General features: G+C 35.8%; 1 protein-coding gene across 1 annotated transcript in view; it reads left to right on the forward strand.

The window, feature by feature from the left end:
* LOC145269453 (stromelysin-2-like) overlaps window positions 1-24,374 on the forward strand; it is a 222,416-nt gene that overhangs the window by 31,822 nt on the left and 166,220 nt on the right. Inside the window, exons 3-4 of the mRNA XM_080125129.1 lie at window positions 10,405-10,484; window positions 15,991-16,133. Of these exons, the coding sequence (XP_079981255.1) occupies window positions 10,405-10,484; window positions 15,991-16,133 (223 nt within the window). The remainder of the gene's footprint in view (window positions 1-10,404; window positions 10,485-15,990; window positions 16,134-24,374) is intronic.

The raw sequence follows: 24,374 nt of genomic DNA on the forward strand, positions 1-24,374 counted from the left end.
ATATAATAAAACGAATATTAAAATGTAATTCTTTGGTCAGCGAAAAAATATACAAAAATCGGTACTTGTACAATTTAATCAATTGCAACATTTTATAAAGCTGATGAGTTTAAATAAATAAAAATAGTTATTATTATATATATTAAAATAAATGTACGGAAGTCTCTAATTAATAAAATTAGCATAAACAACAGAAAAAAAAAATGCTGCTCCCACGATTCAAGTAAAACGTCCAGCGGCTTCTGTAAAAAGTATGTACATTTATATGGTAGACACAAAATGATGACGTGTCTGATAGTGCATAAAATGTTCATTTTTACACAAAAATTTGACCATCCCTAGTGTATGTGCAATAAATATGTTTTTTTTTTGGTACTTATACAGTTTAATCAAGGCATTAAAAATGAAATTATCGAAAAAAAGGTTATATTGTACATATCTCTTTTGGACTGAAGATCTCCGAAAAAAAAAATTCACTTAATTTGATCAAGTAGTATTTTTTTTTACAGCGGAAAAACACGTTTTTTATGAACGTGTTGAAGTCAGCCATTATGGAATTTATTTAAGACATCACGGGGAGATGATTCCAGTTAAAGCGCCGACACTCCCTCCCCATCTTTAATACTAGTTTTTCTTCCTAAAACCTTTTGCTCGGTATCATAACAAATTATTTTTTTCGCTGTAAAAAAAAAACAAAACAAAAAAAAACTACTTGATGAAATTAAGTGAAATTTGTTTTCGGAGAACTTCATTCCATAACAGATGCGTGCAATTTAAACTTTTTTCGATATTTTCATTTTTTTAATGTCTTGATTAAGCTGTATAAGTTTTAAAGAACAGTCGCCTGTTCTTGTAAGTGAGTAAATAATAGATAGGATAGTCGAGGATTCGAACTTGCGAAGCTAGATTTGAAATTGAGAATTCCGATCATAAGTTAAAATAAATACAGAATACATAATGTTATTGAAATACAGAATGTTATTGAAAATAGAATGTAGAATTACCATTGTTTTAGTTCACATAAAATAGTTAGATATCTGTTTATTGAAAAAAGGAATGTAATGATGAATTTTGTTTCTGTTAATGTTAGATCAGAACAATAGAAAATATTAAACATATTTGTAAAGTAGGTTAGACAAATCGGTTTTGTAAAAAACATGTGAATAGCGATGCCTGCTTGAAAATGTGAGGCGTGTCAAGACACGAGTCTGATATGCATGTGTTGATCATGCAATGACGTCATGAGTCTCAATATACAGAGCTTTAGAAGTCAGTCAGGGTCTGTCAGTCAGTCAGTCAGAGGGGACAAGGAGAAGAAAGGAGTCAGAGACAGAGCTGACATGGAACCTTGGAAGCGGAGATTAGAAGAAGAAAGAATCATGTAAAGACTTGAATTCCTTGATGCAAAGCCGTTGACCGGTCGAAATGGAATAAACAAACAACTTCATCTTTTTGTATCTGCATCTTTGTGTTATTTTATTCAACAGAAAAGGTATTGTCAATTTATATTATAAGAACTTTTTGAAAATCAACATCTCAAAAATAGGTAAAGAAATATATGTGTCAATGTTATAGAAACACTCCCATTCACAGAACTGTGAAACGTATAAATGTCAAACGCACTATCTCTCGATCTATCTATCTATATATCTAAATATCTTCCTCTCATTGTGTATTACGTGTTCTCGGCTCTCTTGTATTAACATGTACCTTGTCTCTCTCTTTATATATACACGATATATCTGCACACAACATGAACACTCTAAGACACTCTCTCTCTCTTACTAAAATGAACAACAACAAATATATAACATCAGTCCTATTCTAATAAGAACTATGCAACATACGTCACACAAATACCTCAAAATCTTTATATCTACTGAAATCCCAGTTTCTTCAAATGATGCGGTGTTTGGCTTTATGGGGGTTCTTTTGGCTGGATGTTCATCCTGGAAACATTACCGGAGTTCTTAACAGCAAGTCAGCATCTTAAGAATTTAACAATTAACGCGGCTGCTAGTGCAGCGTCCTTATATAGGTTTCTGCGTGGAATTCTTTTGGATTATTCCAGATTGTTTGGAAAATGTTCAAAATAGAACATTTAATGTTCTACAGAATGTCATATCAGAGAAATTTCTTAAAGTTTGTCTGGCGTCATTTCCGCCGAATGGCTTGGCAAACTAAGAAGTGCGACCTTAAATGAAAGCATTTATCATGTCAACGGCTATAATTTTTGCCGGCGCTGTTGGATATGTCGTCACTGATCTGAGAAAGATAGATGTATTTTACTAAGACATTAGCGTACAGTAAGCACCCACGTTTTGGCCACTTTAACTCCTTATTTCCTATGTTTTTTTTTATTAGTTCATGCGAAAAAAAAACACTTTCATTTAAAACAAACAAAACAAAAACAAAAAAAAAAAACGCTGATATTTGGGTTGGACAATGAATTCTCTAGAAAAGTATGCGACGCAAATTGCAGAGTGAAATATTATATTTATTAAACAAGTTCGACGAAAGTTTCGAGTAAGATTCTTTAATCAATTAAAAAAAAAATTGCTTGTCTTTTTCATTTAATTATTTAGTTTTTTCTTTCATTTTCAATTTTTAAGAACAGTTTAAAACTTTTTTTATTTAGTTTTATATAGAATCATTTTAATTTTTATTCAAAACAAAAAAAAAAATGCCTGTCTTTTTCATTTAATTATTTAGTTTTTTCGTTCATTTTCAATTTTTAAGAACAGTTTAAAACTTTTTTTATTTAGTGTGGTGTGTGCGTGCGTGCGTGTGTTTGCGCGTGCGTGTGTGTGCGTGTATGTGTGCGCGTGTGTGTGTGCGTGTTTGTGGGCGCGCGTGTGTGCGTGCGTGTGTGCGCGTGTGTGCGTGTGTGCGCGTGTGTGCGTATGCGCGCGCATGTGTATGTGTGAGTGCGTGTGTGCGCGTGTGTGCGCGTGTGTGCGTGTATTCGTGTGCGTGCGTGTGTATGTGTGCGTGTGTGTGTGCGCGTGCGTGTCTGTGGGTGTGTTTGTGCGTGTGTGTGCGCACGCGCGTGTGTTTGTGTGTTTGTGTATGTGTGTGTTAACAGCCTTAAAAATATCAGTGAAGCCTTTTCAAAGCAAATCTTTTTAAAAAAAATATCCCCTCCTCCACGTTTTGAAGTGTCAACGTATTTTTAAAATGTTTGAAACTTATCATTCCCAACCCTTCCCTCATTTGCCCCCCAAACCCACCAAACTTGAAAAAATGCTAACGATTACATGTCTCGTTTACCGATACGTGGCCAAGAAGAGGGTTATCATTTTATGTTAAAATCTATATAGGAAAGTGATCCCCACGCTAAAATGTTCAATTTTTGTTATTATTTTTTTTTAATTCCTTATTTTATATTATCTTTAAAGGCCGTTGAAACGTATTACCCCCCCCCCCCCAGTAGATTTTGATTGCTTTTTAGGAGTTAAACTACGCTGGTGTTAGGTCGTAAAAAATACCAAATATTTTTTTTACATATGTAAATCGATCAAGTATTTTTTTAATTTTGTCTTGTTTTTTTTTTTTACATTAGAAAAAACGTATTTGTTTTTTTTTTTTTTTTTTTGCTGTTGTTGTTTGAAAACGATTCCAACTTGCAATGAAAATGCAATCAGTATAATAACCCTTTTAAAAATGTAAGAAGCTAAAACGGTAATGTCTTTCCCCGTATAATCAAAGCATCCATGAACAATATTTGTTTTAAAAAAAAATCTGATTATATTGTTTAAAATTCAAAATAAAAACTTTTATATTGAATATTATGAAGAAAACTTATTTATATTGACTGGGCAAGCTGGTTTGAGTAATTTTGTCGTCTTTAAACTGTCAATTACAGAATATATAAACGACATTATATCGTAAACATCTGTTTTGTTTTTGTTTGAAAACGATTCCAACTTGCAATGAAAAATACAAATGAAATTTGTAAAATTTCGATGAAACAACCCCCCCCCAGAAGGGGTTTAATTTAGTTTTTATTTGCATGTTTTAAGCGCGAAAAAATTGTCAATTAAAAAAAAGCTTCATGGCTTTGTATTTATTTAATTACGCATGTGCATAATTTTTCAAACCGGAAATTGTAGACCGGGTACACGGTTTCAACGCCCCAGCAAGACGATTTGAGTTTTATAATATAATAGATAGATAGATAGATAGATAGATAGATATTATTTATTATTTTTTTTTATAAGCTGAGACTTTTGATATCTAAAAATGTTTAATTCGAAGCAAGACGTTGTTTTTTTTTTTTTTTTCATTTTCTTGGTAATAATATCACGGGGTGAGGGGGAAGCCCCATTTAGCTATAAAAGATGTAAGTCAAGGCTGGTGTTGTGTTTAGTGGCATAGGTTTAAATAAATAAATTAAGAATTACTAATAATTAATTATAACGTACACAGGATCGTTAGGTACATATGTTTTTTTTGTTTTTTTTTATGTAAAATAAAAAAGAAGAAAAGCATTTTCTCACAATTGACAGTTTATTAACCGCCGAAGGCAGTAAAAATGAAAACAAAAACACGTTTCAACAGTAGATTCGGTGCTTAAGATAGATCGATTTTTTTTTTAATATGTCGTTTTAAGCAAAAACAATATTACGTACTTAATTGTCATGCCGAAAATAGTAATATATCCAAAAATTACGAATATTCATCGAGAACCGCTCTTGTGTTTTAATAAAACAAATGTTGCAACCATTAACATGTAATCTAAAATATTCGTTCCGAGTTATGTCCCCTGTGTGTTGGCTCTTACTGTCTATTGTATAACGTCTCAGAAAAATGCAATTTTACCCAATTTTGAGTAAAAATTACTTTTAATTATAAATAACTTTCTACTCGATGAATTTTCGTAAATTTTTGGATATATTACTATTTTCGACATGACAATTAAGTGCGTAATATTGGTTTTGCAAAAAACGGCATATTAAAAAAAAAAAAATCGAACTGTCGAGTCTATCTTAACGCATCGTAAATTCAATTGTAAATCTGTTCGACAACCGATGACAAAGCGGTCGTAAACAGTCTAGGAAGCAGAATACGCGTGCCGTCCGTATCACCAAAAACTTCAATACAATCTCAAATCAACATTCGCAGAGCGATGGTAATTTATAAACAGGCTAGCAAACAAAATCACAAATTAATGGTAAATATGCCCCTCAATACTTTTTCATACATTTTCATACATTGTAATCGACTATAAAAAGTAGAATCTATTTTGTGTGTGTGTGCATAGGGTTTGCAATAATACAATCAAAAACAAAATACATGATTAAAATGTAATTGGGATTTTATCTGTACGAAACGTGATAGATTAACAACAACAAAAAAAAGGCGGATCTGAATAAGCTTGCACCCCCCACCCACGATTTTTAAAATTAAAAAAAAAAAATTATTTTCGTCTTTTTTCAATTTTTTAAGCGGATTATTAGCGAATGGATATTAGTTTACCAGATTCTCCAAAAAAAAAAAAAAATTTTTTTTTAATGTTAATATTTAAATATTTGTAGGGGTGCTCAGTTTCTAATGCAACGTCCTAGTAAATCGATCACCCATTTTAGAACCATTCGATTTTTAGGCCAATTTAGCATATTTTTTTTTTTAAACAGTTTGGCCTTATTTCAAATTTCGCTTTCTCCAATTATTTTATATCCATATTTATGATTATCTTCAAGTTTCGCGCAAAAATAAAATGTGCATGCGCGTTTTCGCGTTTGTTTTGTTTTCAAACATAGCAACCAATAAAAACAATCCGGAATACTCCTAAAAATCAACTTTTAAAAGGTAAGCGTTTAGTTGGTACTCTAGCGCACATTCATTGGCCTTAGATTGTGAATGTCTCGTCAAAAAACTAGAAGAATGCGTATTTTTTAAAACCTTTATAAATATCGGGTGACGAAACTTCAAAATAATCGCAAATATGGATATACAATGATCGGAGAAAAATACGCTTAAATATTATATTTTAATTTATGCAGATTTCATATTCATTATTATAGAACAAATTCTCTATTGATTATTACATTGTACCCAAAATATAGTCACTGATTTCAAAAGTAAAAAGAAAATATCGCTTGCGTGCCATCAGCTAGAAACGAAACCGAAACATTTAATGCTCCAGCCTTAGTTCTTATCGTTTGAGCTATCGTCAGATGGATGAGAAATAGTTAAAAAAAAAACAAAAACAAAAAAAAAAACAACTTTTACATATAAATCTAATATATAAAAGGCTGTATGTCTGTCTGTATGCCTGTCTGTCTTCATATTTTCAAGTTTTCATTCGAAACTAAAACATTCAGAACAGTGCTAGGGGCTTCAAATCATTGGCCTTTTTTTACGGACTGTTCTTTTATGGGTCTTTAGGCTGTTAAAATAGTTTTTAAGGGGTCAAAAATGGGTAAAAATGGGAAAAAAATCATTCAACATTTTGAACATTCATCTTTGTTTATTTTTAATTTTTAATCAGTTCATATGCGTGTCACGTTGCTACAGTGGTAACGTCATCAGCTTTGAATGTTACGGTTTCGGTTTCAATTCTAGCTGATGGCACCTAAATACTTTATTTTTAATTTTGAAATCACGACTCTATAATAATATATACGAAATCTGGACAAATTAAAATATCATATTTAAGCGTATTTTACACCCGAGCAAAGCCGCTCTCCTTCCACTAGTGTATATATATTTATGCATGCGTGCAAGCGAATTTTAAATCGACTTACACCTGTCAAGTTTTAATTTCTTTAGCAACTATCTATTTATTGACTAAAGACTCGTAATAAAATCCGTCAGAAAAAAAAAAAAAAAAAAAAAAAAACTGCAATCATTTGACCCACCTCGCGCCGCTCTGCGACCTTAGAGGAGTTGCAGTTTGAAGAAGAAAAAAAAAAGGAGACGGACATAGTGAGTTTTTATTAATAAGATCTCGAAAAATAAATATTGTCCTTAAAGACTTTTGTATTGCTGAAAGGTATCTTTCAAATATATTTTCTCTCTTTCTGTCCACTTGTTTTTTAAAACAGTTATTTGTTTTTTTTTTGTTTTTTTTTTGTATTATTTGGATTATTCGGACTACTGTTACCACCTTTAGTGTAATTTACACGACATATTCGATGGAATGAGCGAACTCAACCAATAAGTCAGAGACCACGTTAATCAACAAACAAATCAAACTCCTTGGCCTAACGTTTACAGGGAATATGAACTGGAATAGATACATTGAAAGCATTGCCAAGGCTGCTGCAAAGAAGGTGGGTTCTCCCTACCATGCTAGAAAATTACTTACACTTCAAAGTATCCTGTACCTCTATAAGGCCACCATTCGCCCATGTATGGAGTACTGTTGTCACATTTCGGCTGGTGCATCTGCTGCTTGTCTCTCACTCCTGGCCAGGGTTCAAAAGAGAGTCACCAACCTGATAGGTCCTGAACTGTCATCTAGGCTTCAGCCTCTGTCTCATCGGCGAGATGTTGCATCCCTCTGCCTGTTCTAGAAATACTTTAATGACGAAATGCAAACAGTTGTACCTCCTCGACATGACTACCCCCGACAAACCCAACAAGCAAATAAGTCCCACCCCTTTACAACTTTACTGTAGAGATCCCTAAGTGTAAGAAAGCCTTTTACTCCAATAGTTTCTTCCTCAGAACTGCAAGTCTTTGGAACTCCCTTCCGGAATTCTGCTTTCTCAACTGTACTGATATGCAGAAGTTCAAGTGTAATGGGAACAAACATCTTTCTACTCGTCTCCCTTCATAATGCCCCCACAAATTATGTCACCGATAGTAGCCCCCTACTTCAAAGTGGTATTGTGCCTTGTTTGGGGTGAAAATTGAATAATAAAATACAAAAAAATAATAATAAGTGGTATTGTTAATAATCTGCAAACGACATCTAAGCTGACTTAAATATTCCCTGAGATTGGCCCAGACAAAATTGTCAAGCAAGCTCTTCAATGGACCTCTGATGAAAAAAGGAGAAGATGTAGACGCTCTTGCCTCGTCAATAATGAGCAGGTTGCAGTCTTATGTAAGTCGCAATTATGCTCTTTGTATTGCCCGCAATGAGGATTGAACCTTCAACCGCCGGAACAGTCTCGCTTAGAAATGGACTGCTCGAATGGACCATTAGTGGGAAAAGAAGAGGAAGACGTTTTTGATCCATGGTTAATGAGTAGAGCTAGGACAACAGCATATTCTTTTCATTGTTTTAACTCTCGAGTGTGTATACGTTGATATCTTATATGCTTTTATATAGAGTGATGTGGTTCTCGGTTGGTGTCTGTGTCGGATATATATTCGAGGGTCAAAACAATGATAAGAGTATTCTGTTGTCATAGCCCTAGTAATGAGCGTACAATATACGGCACAATCACCTTGACACACCGGTTCTCATCATATCACCGAAATTAAGCAACGTTGATGGGTGACCATTTGGGAAGGCGAGGCGCTGTATCTACCGCAAGATAAACAACTAGGGTGAGAAACTGGCACAGTCTATCCTTCTCTCGAGGGTAGACGGGACTCTCTTAAGCCGCGATATGCACCCCATCTAGTGATAGCATCACAATAAAAAGTACCCTTGATAGCCCTGTCGAAGCATCAAGTATTCAGCTACCGACAAGATTTGAATTACACTACAAACTCGTGTAGTGAGTTCAATCTCGGCTGCGACCGTGTTGGATGGATGAATGGGATAATGAGTAGAGCCATGACAAGAGAATATTTTTTATCATTATTTTGACTCTCGAGTATATACCCGACACAGTAAGACACAGTTAATCAACTAAGAATCACAATACTCTATATAAAAGCATATATCAACGGATACACACTAGAGAGTCAAAACAATGAAAAGATTATGCTCTTGCCCTAGCCCTAGTTATGAATGGGTAGAGGTCTTAAGTCGCAATTGTACTTTTAATATTGCCCGCAATGGAAATTGAACCTTCAACCGCCAGAAGAGTCTTTCTTAGAACTGAACTGTGCCAATGGACTCATGATGGAAAAAGATGAGGAAGACAAAAACTGAACTGGAAGCAGACAATCGAAAGATGCAACGGGAAGTAGCTGGAGAAACGCTGTAGATCTGGCTTCAGACCAAAAGCAATTGTATTATTTGACTGCCATATGTGTCGCTGGACGTGTGAATTCCTAAGTCTAAATAAGTTATGACGTTTCGATGGATGTATAGAATAAGGGACAACGAAATGGAATTGCATTCTATATTAATAAACAAACTTTATCTGTTATCTTCGTTAGTAGCATTTGTAGATGAGGTAAGAGAGTAACAGGTTAGAAGGTGGAAGTGTTCTTGTTTAAAGATAGAATTAATATATTGCCGGCTTGTTAAGAAGAGAACAGCTCAGTCCACGTGTTTATAGCTAGTAGTCGTTGGGATGAAGGAAGCCGATTAAAGGAGAAAGAAAAGGCAAGTGTGTGTGTGTGTTGGTGTGTGTGTGTGCGTGTGTATGTTGGTGTGCGTTTGTGTGTTGGTGTGTGTGTGTTTGTGTGTGTGTTGGTGTGTGTGCTTGTGGGTTGTGTGTGTATGTTGGTGCGTGTGTGTGTGTTGGTGTTTGTGTGTGTGTGTGTTTGTGTGTGTGTGTTTGTGTGTGTGTTATTGTGTGTGTGTGTTTGTGTGTGTGTGTTGGTGTGTGTGTGATGGTGTGTTTGTGTGTGTGTGTGTTTGCGTGTTTGTGTGTGTGTGTTGGTGTGTGTGTGTGTTTGTGTGTGTGTGTGTGTTGGTGTATGTGTGTTTGTGTGTGTGTGTTGGTGTGTGTGTGTGTTATTGCGTGTGTGTTTGTGTGTGTGTGTGTGTGTGTGTTGGTGTACATTCTTTAGCATGATAAAGAATGTTCGTATGGGGTACTGCACGTGGAAACAAATGGGAGTTTGAAAGGTCGCCATGTTAGCTTGTCGTACTCAGGCTACAGGCAAAGTCTGCTGCCCGGTGGGGTCAGAATGAACGAGGATTGAGAGTTTCAGATTTCGCCTTTTATATACTCTGTCACGTGATAGAGAGCTGGCTTGTAATTGGACAAGCCAGAGAGAAAATGGATTTCAAATCTTGAGTCGAGAGAATTAGCTTCTGCTTGTGATTGTAGCGAGTGTCGGCTGCTACAGATGTAATCTCTGACCTGCTTCAAGTGTAACCACTCGAACTCGGGGAATTTTTCTCTCAAACTCAGAAATTCTCCACAACTCAGAAATCGGCCTGGAATTTCGAACGAATCCCCTTATTTAATCCCTGTGGGTAGCACACTGTGAGAATAACATTCAAGATGAGAACAGTAGTTTCGAATAATAAATACAATACGAATTATCAATTCTCATCTAAAAAAATTCAGAAAAAAAATTTATTCGTTTTTATCTTTTCAGAAATATTTGAGACGGTATGGATATTATGGTCACGCCAAAACCACGAAGGTGAAACCGGAAGTGAAAATGAAGGCTATTGAGTAAGTATAAAAGAGAACAGCAACAACTACTCATGAGGCACAAACGCAACTCTTTCCGTTTTTTTTTTTATAGTTTGTAGCAGTTGCAGATAATACAAACGATCAATATCTGTGCAAAGCGATTTAGCCACACAGTGACCAATCAGCTTGCAAGACGCATTTTTTTTTACTTGGAAGTCATCACCTATCAAGGCCCGAAGGCCACTCGAAGATAAGTGTTAATGAATATAAGCTGGTAGTGTTGTAATCGTTTATGGTGTAAATTGGGGGAGAATTTGATTATTTATGGGGACGGCCCAACGAGAACTTGTTTACATTGGATTTGAAGACTACTATGTTGTATTCAACCAGGAATCAGGCCAGCGGAACAGTGTTCTACAGGCGGGCAGTTTTGGAAAGAATCTTTGTTTATGGAAAATGCGTTTAGATTTAGGCACGTTTTATTCTTAGCGATATTAATAACTTCGAAACGCTGGTGTTTTTATTTTTTTCCGCTACCTTAGCGAATACCGATGTCATGAGTTCGATTCTGATCTGTGCTGATGAAGCCGGAAACACGCGTGTCCATAGGCATACTTTTATGCACGTAAAATAATCTATCTATACTCCTATAAATTCGTTTTTCTTTTGTGTGTATTAGAAATTCATATTAAAAAACCCTCTTTTCTATTTATTTAAAAAGAAAATACAATTGTGGAATTGCATTCACTAGCAAAAGATCTAGCTAATTTGCATATTCTTTTAAACATTCATTTTAATTAAATCCCTATTAGTTTTTCAGTTTTCTTATGGGATGATCATCTTTAGTTAACTACTAGCATGGGTGCCCGGCGTTGCCCGGGTGTTTGGAGGTGTATGCTGAGCAAAAAAAAAAAAACAAACAAAAAAAAAACGGCCAATTTTTTTAACTTTGGCCTCTATTATGCCCCCTTTATTGTTTTGGGCTCACATCAAGTTATTAAGTTAGATCCATGTCCAAGGAATCTATATCTAAAATTTCAAGTGTTTAGAGCCAAAATTGTCGGAGGAGTTTGGTAGAGCTCTCAAAGGTCAAAAGGTCACTTGAAATTTTAAATATAGGTTCCTTGGACATGGATCTTAATAACTTGATTTGGGCCCAAAACAATAAATGTTAAGCGAACATAATAGGGGTCAAAATTAAAAAAAACAATTGACCTCTGCGGTCTCTACCAAATTACTCACAAAATTTCTGGTCCAAACATTTGAAATTTTACATAAAGGGCATTCAGCGATAAGGCAAGCTATTTAATCGGTTTGGGTCGAAAATCTTTAGTTACCGATATATAAATGTATGTATGTATGTATGTATGTATGTATGTATGTATGTATGTCTGCCTAAAACTTTTGACAGAGGCGACGGATTTTACCAAGATTAGTATCGTTTTAAACCTCCAAACACCCGGGCAACGCCCGGCTGAAATGCTAGTATTTAATAATAAAAATAAATAAATACGTCCCATAAAAAATAAGGGCGATGTATTCATACATATATGACTAACAATAAGAGCTTATAGTTCTTAATAAAACCACTGAGGGAAATAAAATCAACAGCTTGTCCCCAGCGGGTCCCCAGCGTGCTGAATGTTGATGTCACAAACTCAATAATAATAATAATAATAATAATAATAATAATAATAATAATAACAATAACAATAATAATAATAATAATAATAATAACAATAATAACAATAATAATAATAATAACAATAATAATAATAATAATAATAACAATAATAATAATAACAATAATAATAATAAACATAATAATAATAATAATAATAATAATAATGCAGGAGGTTTACTGTTGAGTTGAATAATGAGAATAGTGTGATAGTGATAAGATGGCGATAAGAATCTTAGTGATAAAGCAGGAGTTGAATCAAATGTAAAATGGTGTTGAAACAAGCAAGCAAAGATGACTGAAACGAATGGATAAATTATTTACAAAATTTATTTTTTTTTATAAAAGATTGTAAAAGAAAAGAGAGGTATCCTTCTTGGTACTCTAAAGTCTCTCTTTGTGACGGAGGTGATTCAAAGTCTCTTTGTGACTGAGATAATTCAAAGTCTCTCTTTGTGACTGAGATAAGTTTCTTCTTGGTCTAAAGTCTCTCTTTGTGACTGAGATAATTCAATGTTTTTCCATGCAATAAAAAAGACAGTTCCTCAACTGAGGTATAAAAAGATCTATAATATGATGAAGTAGAACTGAATTAATTGAATGTGTTTTTTTATGTATTGAAATAATCAAGGAAAGTCTTCGACTAAATTAATTGAATTTTTTTTATGTATTGAAATAATCAAGAAAAGTCCTTCGACTGAATTAAGTGAATGTTCTAAAAAGGGCACAAGCAAGAGCTATTGGTTAGAAATAACCAGTCTTTTTACGAAGAATTAGCCGAGAGATAGAAAAGGGGGAAAAATGCAAAGTCCATTAGGGTTGCAAGCCCTTATCCACGTGGAGGAATTAAACGTGGTGGCGCGCGCGTGTTTAACGTCCAAACGCGGATGGGTCGATGTTGATGTTTACGGCCCTTTTTATACTTGTCCGACCGGCTCCAGAGAGGCATTCAGAAAAAAAAACATTTTTTTTAATTTTGTTTTCCCTGTAATCCGATTGGATGAAAAGAATAGCATTCTTATGACGTAAGATGCCTTAAATGTCGTTCGCACGAATAACTGAAATTTCGTTTAAGAACCACTGAATTTGCGTGGGTGGATAAAGAAAATGTACGCGCAGCCGAAACGATGTTTATACATCCACGCGCGCGCAAGTGGGTTTTACTGTTGAGGCAGCGCGCCATTATTTTGTTTTGGTGTAGATTCGACGCGCGTGGGTCGGGGCTACGACACGCTAAAAAATGCCAATAACAAAATCTTAACTTTTAAAGCGATAAAAAAAAAACAGTGCTTAAAGTGGTAATCGACTAGGGTAAATCGGTAACGTATGCAGATACTGATGTCATGAGTTCGATCCTGACATCTGCTGACGAAGGCTAAAAAGCCAGAAACACGTGTGTCCATAGTTAATATTTTATGCACGTAAAATAATATTATATATATATATATATATACATATATATATATATATATATATATATATATATATATATATATATATATATATATATACTAGCATTTCAGCCCGACGTTGCCCGGGTGTTTGGAGGTGTATGCTGAGCAAAAAAAAAAAAAAAAGAGTAAATTTTTTTTTTAATTCGACCCCTATTATGACCCCTTAAAATTTATAGTTTCGGGCTCAAATCACTTTATTAAATTAGATCCAGGTTCAAGGAACCTATATCTAAAATTTCAAGTGTCTAGACCCAAAATTGTCGGAGGAGTTTGGTAGAGTTCTTAGAGGTCAAATCGTTGAAATTTGACCCCTTAACAGCCAAATTTCTGGCTGACACCCGTCACATCGATTTTCCCAAATCTCAGTACCCGGTATTTCAAATTTCGAGTGTATAGACTAAAAATTGACAGAGTTATTGCGTAGGGAAATGTACACAGACAGACAGACAGACAGACAGACAGACACGTTCACTTTTATAGATATATAGATTATTTATTTTTATTATTTTTTAAATTAGATCATTTTTTTATTATTTTTTAAAATTATATTACTGTTTTTAAATAAATATATATATATAAAAATATTATTTATTTACGTCCAAATAAAATATTGGCGATTTCCTCAGTAAAACGATCTACGAGGCGAAGACGCTATTTAACCATATTTAGTTTAAAAATCACTAAAAATATATGTATATGTATGTATGTATATGTATGTATATGTATGTATATATGTGTATATATATGTATATATATGTATATGTATATATATGCATATATATACGCATATATATGCATATATATGTATATATGTATATATATGTATATGTATATGTATATGTATGTATATATGTATGTCACCGGCGACTAAACTGGTTCCCCCACCAGACTTGTTTGGTGAGGAGGGCGGCTAGTCTCCCTGAAGGATTAAAAACAAGACCTTCCAAAGGGCGAATGAACTCTTTTTCTGGGCCAACGGCCAACTAGCACCGTGTATATTTGTGTGTGTGTATATGTGTATTGGGGTGGAGAGGGCCCCCGTAAGCCGTGGTGAAAGCAACCTTTCTAGGAGAAGCAAATCTCTGATTTAAAAAAAACATAAAGCGGGAGACCAGTACCCACATTAAGCTGGTCTGCAGTTTAATTTGTTGCTGGCTATCTTGCTCTTGCTTATTGCTGGATCTCAACATTTTGAACCGAGAGAGAGACTTAGCTGTCGTGAAGCTAGTCGAGTTTTTTTGTGAAAGCTGGCAAGGTGGGGAGGGACTAATGACTGGAGCTCAAACAAGCAGTTGTTATGAAAATAACGATGGAGCAGAGACAGGCTCACAAAGTCTCTTCTGCGGGAAAGAATTTAAACTCTGTCTTGACAACAAACTCGATGTATGAGTTCTATTAAAAAGCAGGAGTTAAGCTTGTCAAGATATGGTGCTTCCCCAAGACGAGAGCCATTCATTTCATTTGGGGCCAGATGAGGGTCAGAGCGATTACGATGAAAAGGGAGAAGCTTAGTTTTAAATGCATTAAAATTAACCAACTTTTCACCATTGAATCACGTGTTTAAAGTCCAAGGGGATTCAGTCTGTGGTGGTGAAATCTCTTTCAAGTTTGGTTTGCGTTGAAGTGAATCTACATTTCTTTCTGTCTCTGTTTGTTATGATTACCGTCTCACATCAAGTGGTTTCATGCCTTGTCTGGAGCGACCGCCATATAATATCTATTATATAAAAGCTAAAATATGTGTGTGTGTGTGTGTGTGTGTGTGTTTGTGTTTGTATGTCAGCCAAAAACTTTCGACACACGTGATGGATCCTCATGAGATCGTTATCGTTTTTAAACTCGATCTTTCGGACGACAAATATCGAAAAATTGGCCGAAAACATTCATGTATCCACTCGCCCGTTTTTTTTTTTTTTTTGACAAGGAGGGGTAGCTTTGTTCGTCGACATTTTCGCAAGTCATCATCTCCTTTCGATTGACTACGCTTAATTTCAACGATCTCGACTTCAGCTTGGGCCGTGGACGCATCGGCTGAGACGTGATGTTTTTTTTTTCCTCCTTCACGTAACGGGTTCGAGTCTGCCTGGCTCCACTACCACTTTTTTAACACCTCTCTCCACCCAAACTGCTTACTGTATTTTGATCCACCCCCTGCGACTACCACTTTTTAAATCCCCCCTCCCGAGGTTCCTTACTACAGCACCTACACACATCCGAACAACGCCAGGCACCCCGGCTAGTATATATATATATTTATATTTATAAATCTTCTTAACGTTTGTGTACATGACTAGTTGGATTTTGCTATATTTTTTTTTTTTGCCAACAAATTTGGTTTTACTTAAATTATAATCAAATGACCCCAAATAAATGCAGTATATAATTGTATGCGTTATTTTTTCCTTTTAAGAAACTTCCAGCGGATGGCCAATGTGCCCGTAACGAAAAAGATGGACAGTAAAACTTACGAGATGATGCAGATGCCGCGTTGTGGACTACCGGATATCTTGACCAACTTAGGCCAAACTAAAGTGTCCACCTACCAGACAATTGGTAAGAAACACTTCATAGTTTTAATATATATATATATATATATATATATATATATATATATATATATATATATATATATACACACATTTATACACATATATATACACACATTTATATATACACACATTTATATATACACACATATATATATATATACTTAAGCGTACACACATACACACACACGCGCGCGCGCACACATACACACACACACACACATATATATATTTAAGCGTATTTTATGAGCGGGCAATGCTGGACGGCTTGATATAATATATATATACTAGCAAAGATACCCGTGCTTCGCACGGAGCTTTGTTGCGCACTCGGGTACCAAAATCTGTGGGCACCTTTCCAGTAATTTGATGTTGTAAGAGCAACGATTGCATAAGGTGATTAACATTTTAACTACCTCTTGTAGTGACTGAAATTCAATCAGGAACTTCACAAAACATTTTCATCAAAAAGGAAGGTTACTTGATGTTACATAGTAAATTTTTCATTGAAGTAATTTTCAACTCTTGCTTAAATTTTATCTTGCACATTCAATACTAAAAACTTACCACAATCAGATCATGTCAGTTTTTCCTCATATCCATTTCTCGAACTTTTCACTGAAGAGCCTCAGGGTAAACTACATTTCTGCTGCTTTGATTTGGAGCCAGAATGTAGAGTTTTTCTGAACTTCCTGTCCGGCTGATGGAGACGTAGAACATACCGTGACTGAAGCAGTCTGATGTCAAGTCTACGCCAATGGTGTTAAATGTCTGACCTTGACTTTTGTTTATGCTCATTGCAAAACACACCTTCACAGGAAATTGGAGTCTCCGGAATTTAAATGGAAGTTCTGAGTCCGATGGAACTAAGGGGATCCTTGGCTGTAGAACGGTTTCGCCTTTGTAGGGACCACAGGAAATGGTGGCCTCAAGTACATTGGTGTGCAATCTGGTGATAACACATCTGGTTCCGTTTGTTGTTTTTGGCGGTTCCAAGGATCGAAGAATCATGATTGGCGATCCAATTTTGAGATTTAAAATGTGTGGAGGCATTCCAGATATCTCCAAAGAGTTTAAAAACTCCACAGGGTAGTGAACAGCTTCATATTCATTAGTAGCCGAATCAACTGACTTGTATTGCTTTGTGTCTCCTGGAAATTCATCCATTATTGAATTGTTCAAATGATTCACATTGCTGTTTAATGGCGAAATAATAGCCCTCTCAGCAAGCCAATCCGGTGATTTTCCATTGTTTTGCAGGTCTGGGTACACTTTGTCTTTCAGTTGCTTCTGATTACCGACACATTTACCAAGCGCAGTTGGAATCTTAATTGTGTCAGGTGAAGAAGTGATAGGAAACTGACCATTACCGATTTGGAGAAGCAATTTTGAGAAGTCTGCTGCAGCTGTGTTATCAGAGATATAGGCTCTCATATTAGTAGTCAGTCTCTTCACTATAACGTGCCTCCAGAGATAGGATTGTTTCAAACTTGCATTGACAATGTTAGCCCTTGTGCCATTTTTAACCACTGGGAGGATTTGACGGAAATCACCGCAAAATAAGGTTGGAATGCCACCCATGGGATTCTTGTTTCCTGTGATGTCTTGCAGTGTTCGGTCAATTGCTTCATAAGCACTCTTGTGCGTCATTGGGGCTTCGTCTACAATGATTGCAGAGGTGTCTCTAATTACATTTGCCAAGGCTGAGTTACCAGTAATTTTGCAAACTGGCTGATCCATTCGATGAGTATCCAAGGGTACTTTAAAAGTGCTGTGAAGAGTGCGGCCACCTTGTTGTAGAGTAGCAGCAATGCCACTGGATGCTGTTGCAAGCACAATCTTTCTCATGGATCTAATCTTTGCAAGGATCAAATTGATTACAAAAGTCTTGCCCGTACCACCTGGAGCATCAAGAAACATCATGTTTTTGTTCATTTCACCTTGTGCTTCCAACATTGCCATGAATGAATTGTAAACTTCTCTTTGAGAATCGGTCAGTTTTTCTTGCATATTTTCTGCTTGTAGGGAAAGTTCTTCAAGATTATAAGTAACTTCACGTTGATACTCTCTCGCGAGTCTTTCATCTCTCCCTTGCGTTGGTGCAGGTAATCCATAGCTTGCCAATGGTTGACCGCACATAAGGAGAACTTTTTCTTCAATTAGACAAAGAGTTTTATTGTAGATGTCCTCATTAAAATCTGCTTCTGGATTGTTAACTTCTTGCCTGTATCTGTGAAGAATGTCTTCAGATATTACATCACGAAAAGCCATCCAGATCTCAAGAGGATTTCTTGGCTCACAGGCTGTTAAAATTATCACAAATAGGCTTCGCAAATTTGAAGGTGATTGAGTGGCACTTGCCTCTCCTACTGCTTGATGCAAGTGATGGTCATTTTCTAGAAGGCCTCGAGCAAGGCACGCTGCTCTGTATGTTTCAAACACCTGACCATTGTATGCTCGCAAATTTTGAAATGAAGTTGGACCAGCAACCTCATTGAGCAACAGGCGTAAGAAATAACACTTCCCTGCTTTTGGACTAATCGTGTAGATTCTCCCAATGCATGGTGCCTTCCATACATCATCATTTTCAGTACTTTCAACTTGTACCCCACGCATTCTTCTCATCCATTTCTTTGTCGATTTGTTCCAAGTGTAAAACTCAGGGACTTCTACGTATTTGAGACCCCTTGCAAAGTCATCCTCATGGCAGAGTTGAAAAAATGCTGTCAAAGTTGTGGCAGGCGGTGGACCTTGGGATCGTTCCAGAGCAGTATCAGCTGAGAACATGACACGCTGCCCATTTTCAAGATGAACAGAAAGTTGTACAATTGGGGGGAAATGTTCATGGATGGGATGTTCCAATATCCTCCAGGCCGCCTCTGAACTGCCGACATACCTTGCATTCTGGAACTGCTGGATCTCATCCACAATGTGACTTTGTACTTGGCCTTGTTGGTTAGCTGCTCCATCAGTTCTTTGTAGTTCAAACACTGCTTGATCACATCCTTTATTCACGTATTTGAGGACATATTTGATGCTTTGGATCGAGCTGCAAATTTCTACGTTAATGTGAGCGTTGAACTGCTGAAGGAGGACCTTGTTGTACGGAACAATCCACTGGTTTGTTATTTCTTGATTAACATACCGACCATTTCTCTTCATCCTTATTGTACCAGTCTGGCCTCCATCTTCTGGTTTTCTTCGCCTGTACTTGGGGTAAGAGTCTTGGCCTTGCTCGGTACACTGAAGAAATTCTTTTGGGTATTTTTTGGAACATTTGTTGTCAATCATACATGGACAATTTGGATTAAATGGTCCACAAGGTCCATGCACCATATGCGCCATCACTTTAGCATGAAGATCAGGATCTTCCTCTTTGTCAGGGATCTCTGCAGATATGCAGAGATCCATTTTTTCTGGTAGAAGTTTGTCCTCTGGGGCCTGCCAGGTGAGGATGTGTGCATGCGGCAGTCCTCTTTTTTGATATTCAATACTGTACAGGAAAGCCCTCAACCTGCCAAATCCTCCCTTTTTAATAAATTCAAGTAACTTTTTTAGCTTCTGCCTGAAAACCCTGGCAACAATATCTGGACGATCCTGAGGGTCTTGCCCTTGAAGACAATTTTCTGTAATTTCTGTCCACTTTGGATTTGTTGTGAACGTGATGAAGAGGTCGGCTCGGCCCATTCGCCGAACATATGCCATGGCATCACTTTGACGCTCAAACATGTATCAAGGGCCTCCTGTATAAGTTGCCGGAAGTACAACTCGTTGACCAAACTGTTCTGGATTCCCATCCTCCCTAAGAATTGAATCTCTCAAGTTGCTATAATTGTCAACTCTCAGGGTCTGTTGCTCACGCCTCAGGAACTGTAAACGTTCTGTTTCAATCTTGCAGTACACATCCACCAGCCATTGTTGAAATAGCCTTCGGTACCAGAGAAAATAGTTTCCAGGCCGAGTCATTAAATGGTACGAATAAAATTGCTGTTGGGTAACTTTTCGCCCATTGGATGCCTTCATGTAGATGTTGTAAGATGGAGAACCATAGGGGTACATTAACGGGTACATTAAAGTATCGTAGAGGGGATGTAGTTCGGAGATCCATTTTAATGTATCATTTCTAAAACGCAAGACAATATCCCGGTTAGTTGTAGGTTCATTCTCCATTAATACTCCAATCTCATACGTTGTTGTTGGAGCATTGAATCGCCGTGGATGCTCTTCTTGCGGCCTTCGGTCTTCCCTTATGACAACTTTATGTTCTACCAAGTGTTCTTCTTCAATCCTCTCCTTTGTTGTTTTCAGCTGACAAATGAAGCTGTTGTTCTCATGTAAAAATTCAGTCAGACTTTGGAGAATGTCTCTATTGAGTCTACTGTCACGTCCCCGATTATGTAGTTCCTCTTCCAGACTATCCAAGAAGTAGACTTGAATAAACTTTGCTGTTTCATCTTCAGGTGGTAAAAGACTCCCAATCTGGTGGCAAACCTGGCCTCGAATTCTAAAAGAAGGATTCCACCCATGTACTGCCGCAATTTTGTGACCAAATGATGTCATTGCAAAACAATTGTTATAACTGCGTAGATTTTGCAGAAAATCTTTAGAGATGGGACCATTGCCGGAGAGCAAATCTTGAAGCAACTGAGGCAGTGGTGGAAAGCTATCAAGCACAACTTTGCCAGAAGAACAACAACAACAACCAGGGGTTTCTCCTTTAAATTTTACAGCTGAGCAATGTTGACATACTTTGTCCATTTTTCCTATATCAGCTGTAGTGAGAGAGTCATTTTTGTTGTAGAGCAATCCTTTTCTATTGCAGTGTTCTATTTCATGGTGTCTCAAAGCAGTCATTCGTTGTCTAGCTGCCTCGTTTTCTGTCAATTGCTGGGGCAAAGTCATACTCTCTCTCCATGCAGCCTCTCGTTGTTGCCCTTGGTATAGGCGAAAGCTTCGTTGGGTTTCCGATTCATTCTGATGTCGTTGAGCCACTCTCAACTGACCTTGTGTACGTCTACTTGCCTCATATAATTCATTCGATCGTAATATTGCTTCTCTTTCCAGTGCATATCTTTGCCTTTCTTGAATTTCATCTTGTGATGAATTTAACCGCCTTACAGCATGTCTAGTTCTGTCAGCTTCACGTTGGGTTTCTCTTTCCAAATCTGACAGTCTTGCTCTCCTTTCTCTTTGACGTATCCTGTTAAGTTCTAGACGTCTTTCTCTATCTGAATTGTTTTCATTGGAGCGAATTGCAGCAACTCTTAGTCTATTAGCTTCCAATCTTTCCATTCTTTCTTCCTCACTTTCGTTTCTACTTCGTTTGGGTGGCATAATTTCGGTTTTAAACGGAATTGTTTAACGATATTAATGATTGTAAATTAATTAAGCGTAAAGGAAATGTATACTAACTGAAATGGACGAACTATAAATAATATTTCTGAATAGTACAATTATAAACAATTATATTGTCCATATTTACTATGCCTCCCCACGGGACAGAGTTAGACACCAGGGTCGTTTTTTAACGTGGAGAAAAGGTACAAAAATAAAAATTGTCTCAGTCGTGAAGGATTTCTCCTCCACCGAAAGAGAACAAGAAAATGAAGTGCAGCATCTGAAGAACAGATACTACACTTTGATCTTGACGAAAAGGAATGAATAAAAGCGACCTACTTGTGACTCATTACTTCCGGGTGTAAACGTCACAGTCTAAAAGTAATAATTAAAAAAAAAAAAGTAAATGTAAAATAAATGTAATACCAAATTAGGTTAACTAATATATGTAAACAGTACAATTAAAACAGTTCTATTAAAACAAATAATTACTAAGATCTAGGTAATTGTTAGTCTCATTGTTATGGTTTTAAAGAAAAAAATGTGTAAAAAAAGTTCTGCTTTTGTGAGTACGTGTATTTCTTTTAAATTACATAACCTTTTTATTTTATTATTTATATCTCTTTTAAATTTATATATTTTGTTAGTAAACTGGAAGAAATTCAGTTGAATAAAACCTTGTTCGTGTTCTTTACGTTAAACTCATTTATAAAAGGTTCATCCGGTTTAAAGAAAGCACTAAGTTTAAATAAGACTGGAAATAACTAATTCAATATATAAATAGAAAAATGAAATAAATATAAGCTTTAAGTCTTAAGATAGTAATAATCAAAATGTAATAAATTATTTGTAGTTCAAATCTATTATAAGACAGGCTTTCGAAATAGGCTCGACCAGAAAGATTAAATTGGAACGAAATTATAATCTCCGTGCCATTTTCAAAACAACCCCACAAAAGTAACGGTATCCTGCAGTTGGTTAAATGACAATGGTTGTAAGAAAAATGTAAAAGAAAATGCGCTTATCTGTTTATTTTGACCTGTTTTATTTAATTAAAAAAAAATTGGCTATAACTGGAAGAGAGCGTTATGTTTTGGGGGTTGTTTAAAAAATAGAATGGAAATAAAGTTAGTTCCGTTTTAATTGTGTTTAATTGCGGCAAGCGCTAACAAAATCGAAAAATCACTGTTTACATTCGAAATGTTAACTTTTATAGGTTTACAGGTTTGCTGACAAGACTGGGGGTGTTTATTTAGAAAGCCATACTTAACATGGGGAGGTTGGGATGTTTAATACAATTATTTTACTAAATTGATTTTTTTCATTTAAAAATAAAATTATTTCTTTTTTAATAAAGTTTTATTTTAAAATATTTGTTTTTGTTTATTTATATAAAATTACGATAGTTGAATTGTATTCTTTCAATTATATTGGCAAGTAAAATATAAAAGATTAAAACGGAACGAAATTGAAATTTCCATTACATTTTCAATACAATCCCAAAACATAAAGCTTTCCTCGCCAATGAATTGTTTTGATAATATACGTAAAGTGAAATAAATCGAATATAAAATTAAATGAAAATATATTAAATAATTAAATGTTAAATAGATTTTGTAAATAGTACAGTTGAAATGATTAGAATATTTCCAATATGTAAGAAGGTCGAGGTAATTAGTTAAAGAGATTTAATATAATGTGATATGCAAATGAGCATAAGTCATTCGATATGGGGGTGGTTTGTAGACTAGTATATAAAGAAATTAGGCAAAGATTCTTATGTCTCCTATAACAGAAACATCCTAAAATGGGTTCTAATGTTTCTCTACCAGGAGAGATCTACCCTCTTACCTCCTTTATATTTCGTTGATGATGGAGAGCTGTACACACAGGCAGAAACACACGAACCCTTTATAAATATATATATATATATATATATATATATATATAGTAGGAATGGTAATTAATAAAAACCTGAAGAAAGTGCTTAATACTGGTGTAGAGCAAATATGCGTTTTACTTTTTTATTACCTTTTTCTTTTTTGTTTAGTTACATTATTGTTTCAGCTACTCGATCGTTTTTGGCAGTCTTGTAGCCTCCTCAGACTTTACAGAAATGTTCGTTTATGAAAGAATGAAAGAACGATGTCAGGAGAGGGGTGCGAGAAAAGCGGAGAAAGGAAAAGGGGAAAGGGAGAAAGGTGAGAGGGGGGGTTCTTGGTAGGTCGGAAGTGCTTAAGTTTTGGAGTTCAAGAACATTAGGTGGTTGTGGGGGGTCTGGGAAGTTCATCTGGCTAAGGACATAGGGATACATAGAGGGAGGAGGGAGATATGTAAGGGTAAGAAGAGGGGGTTTACTTTAAATTTCGAGTTCTAAGGTTTAATAAGTATTAGGTGGTTGGTGTCTCGTTAGTGAGATGATTTCTTGATAAGTATGTCTTGACCTGTTTGGTGTTCGCTTAGGTTGGAAGGCGGGGGGAGGCGCTATGATTCGATCAGGCCATCCAGCATTGCCCGGTCGTAAAATACGCTTAAATATGATATTTTGACTAATGCAGATTTGGTATTTATTATTATATTGGACCCAATAACTTTTAGCTTACGATTTACTTTTGACTTTTATGAACATGTATGCGTAACGTAATAGCTATTGGTTCATACTTTCGTTTTTAGCCTTGCAGCAAACATGTCTTCATAGCTCAGGCATTAACGCCAAAGGAAAAATGTTTATAAGTGCTTTTGATATGGATGTACATAAGAATACTTTGATAAGTATGTTTTAACTTAAATAGGGATGGTATAATAAAATTGTGAGGTCTGCGTTCGCGCCTAGCCTCCATAGAATGGAAATAGGCACAAACTTTAATAAAGACTTTTCATATCTATCTGCGTAAGTATACTTTGATAATTA

This window comes from Euprymna scolopes, chromosome 45 (assembly GCF_053919585.1).
Source record: "Euprymna scolopes isolate OS-2025 chromosome 45, ASM5391958v1, whole genome shotgun sequence".
NCBI classification, from domain to species: Eukaryota; Metazoa; Mollusca; class Cephalopoda; order Sepiida; family Sepiolidae; genus Euprymna; species Euprymna scolopes.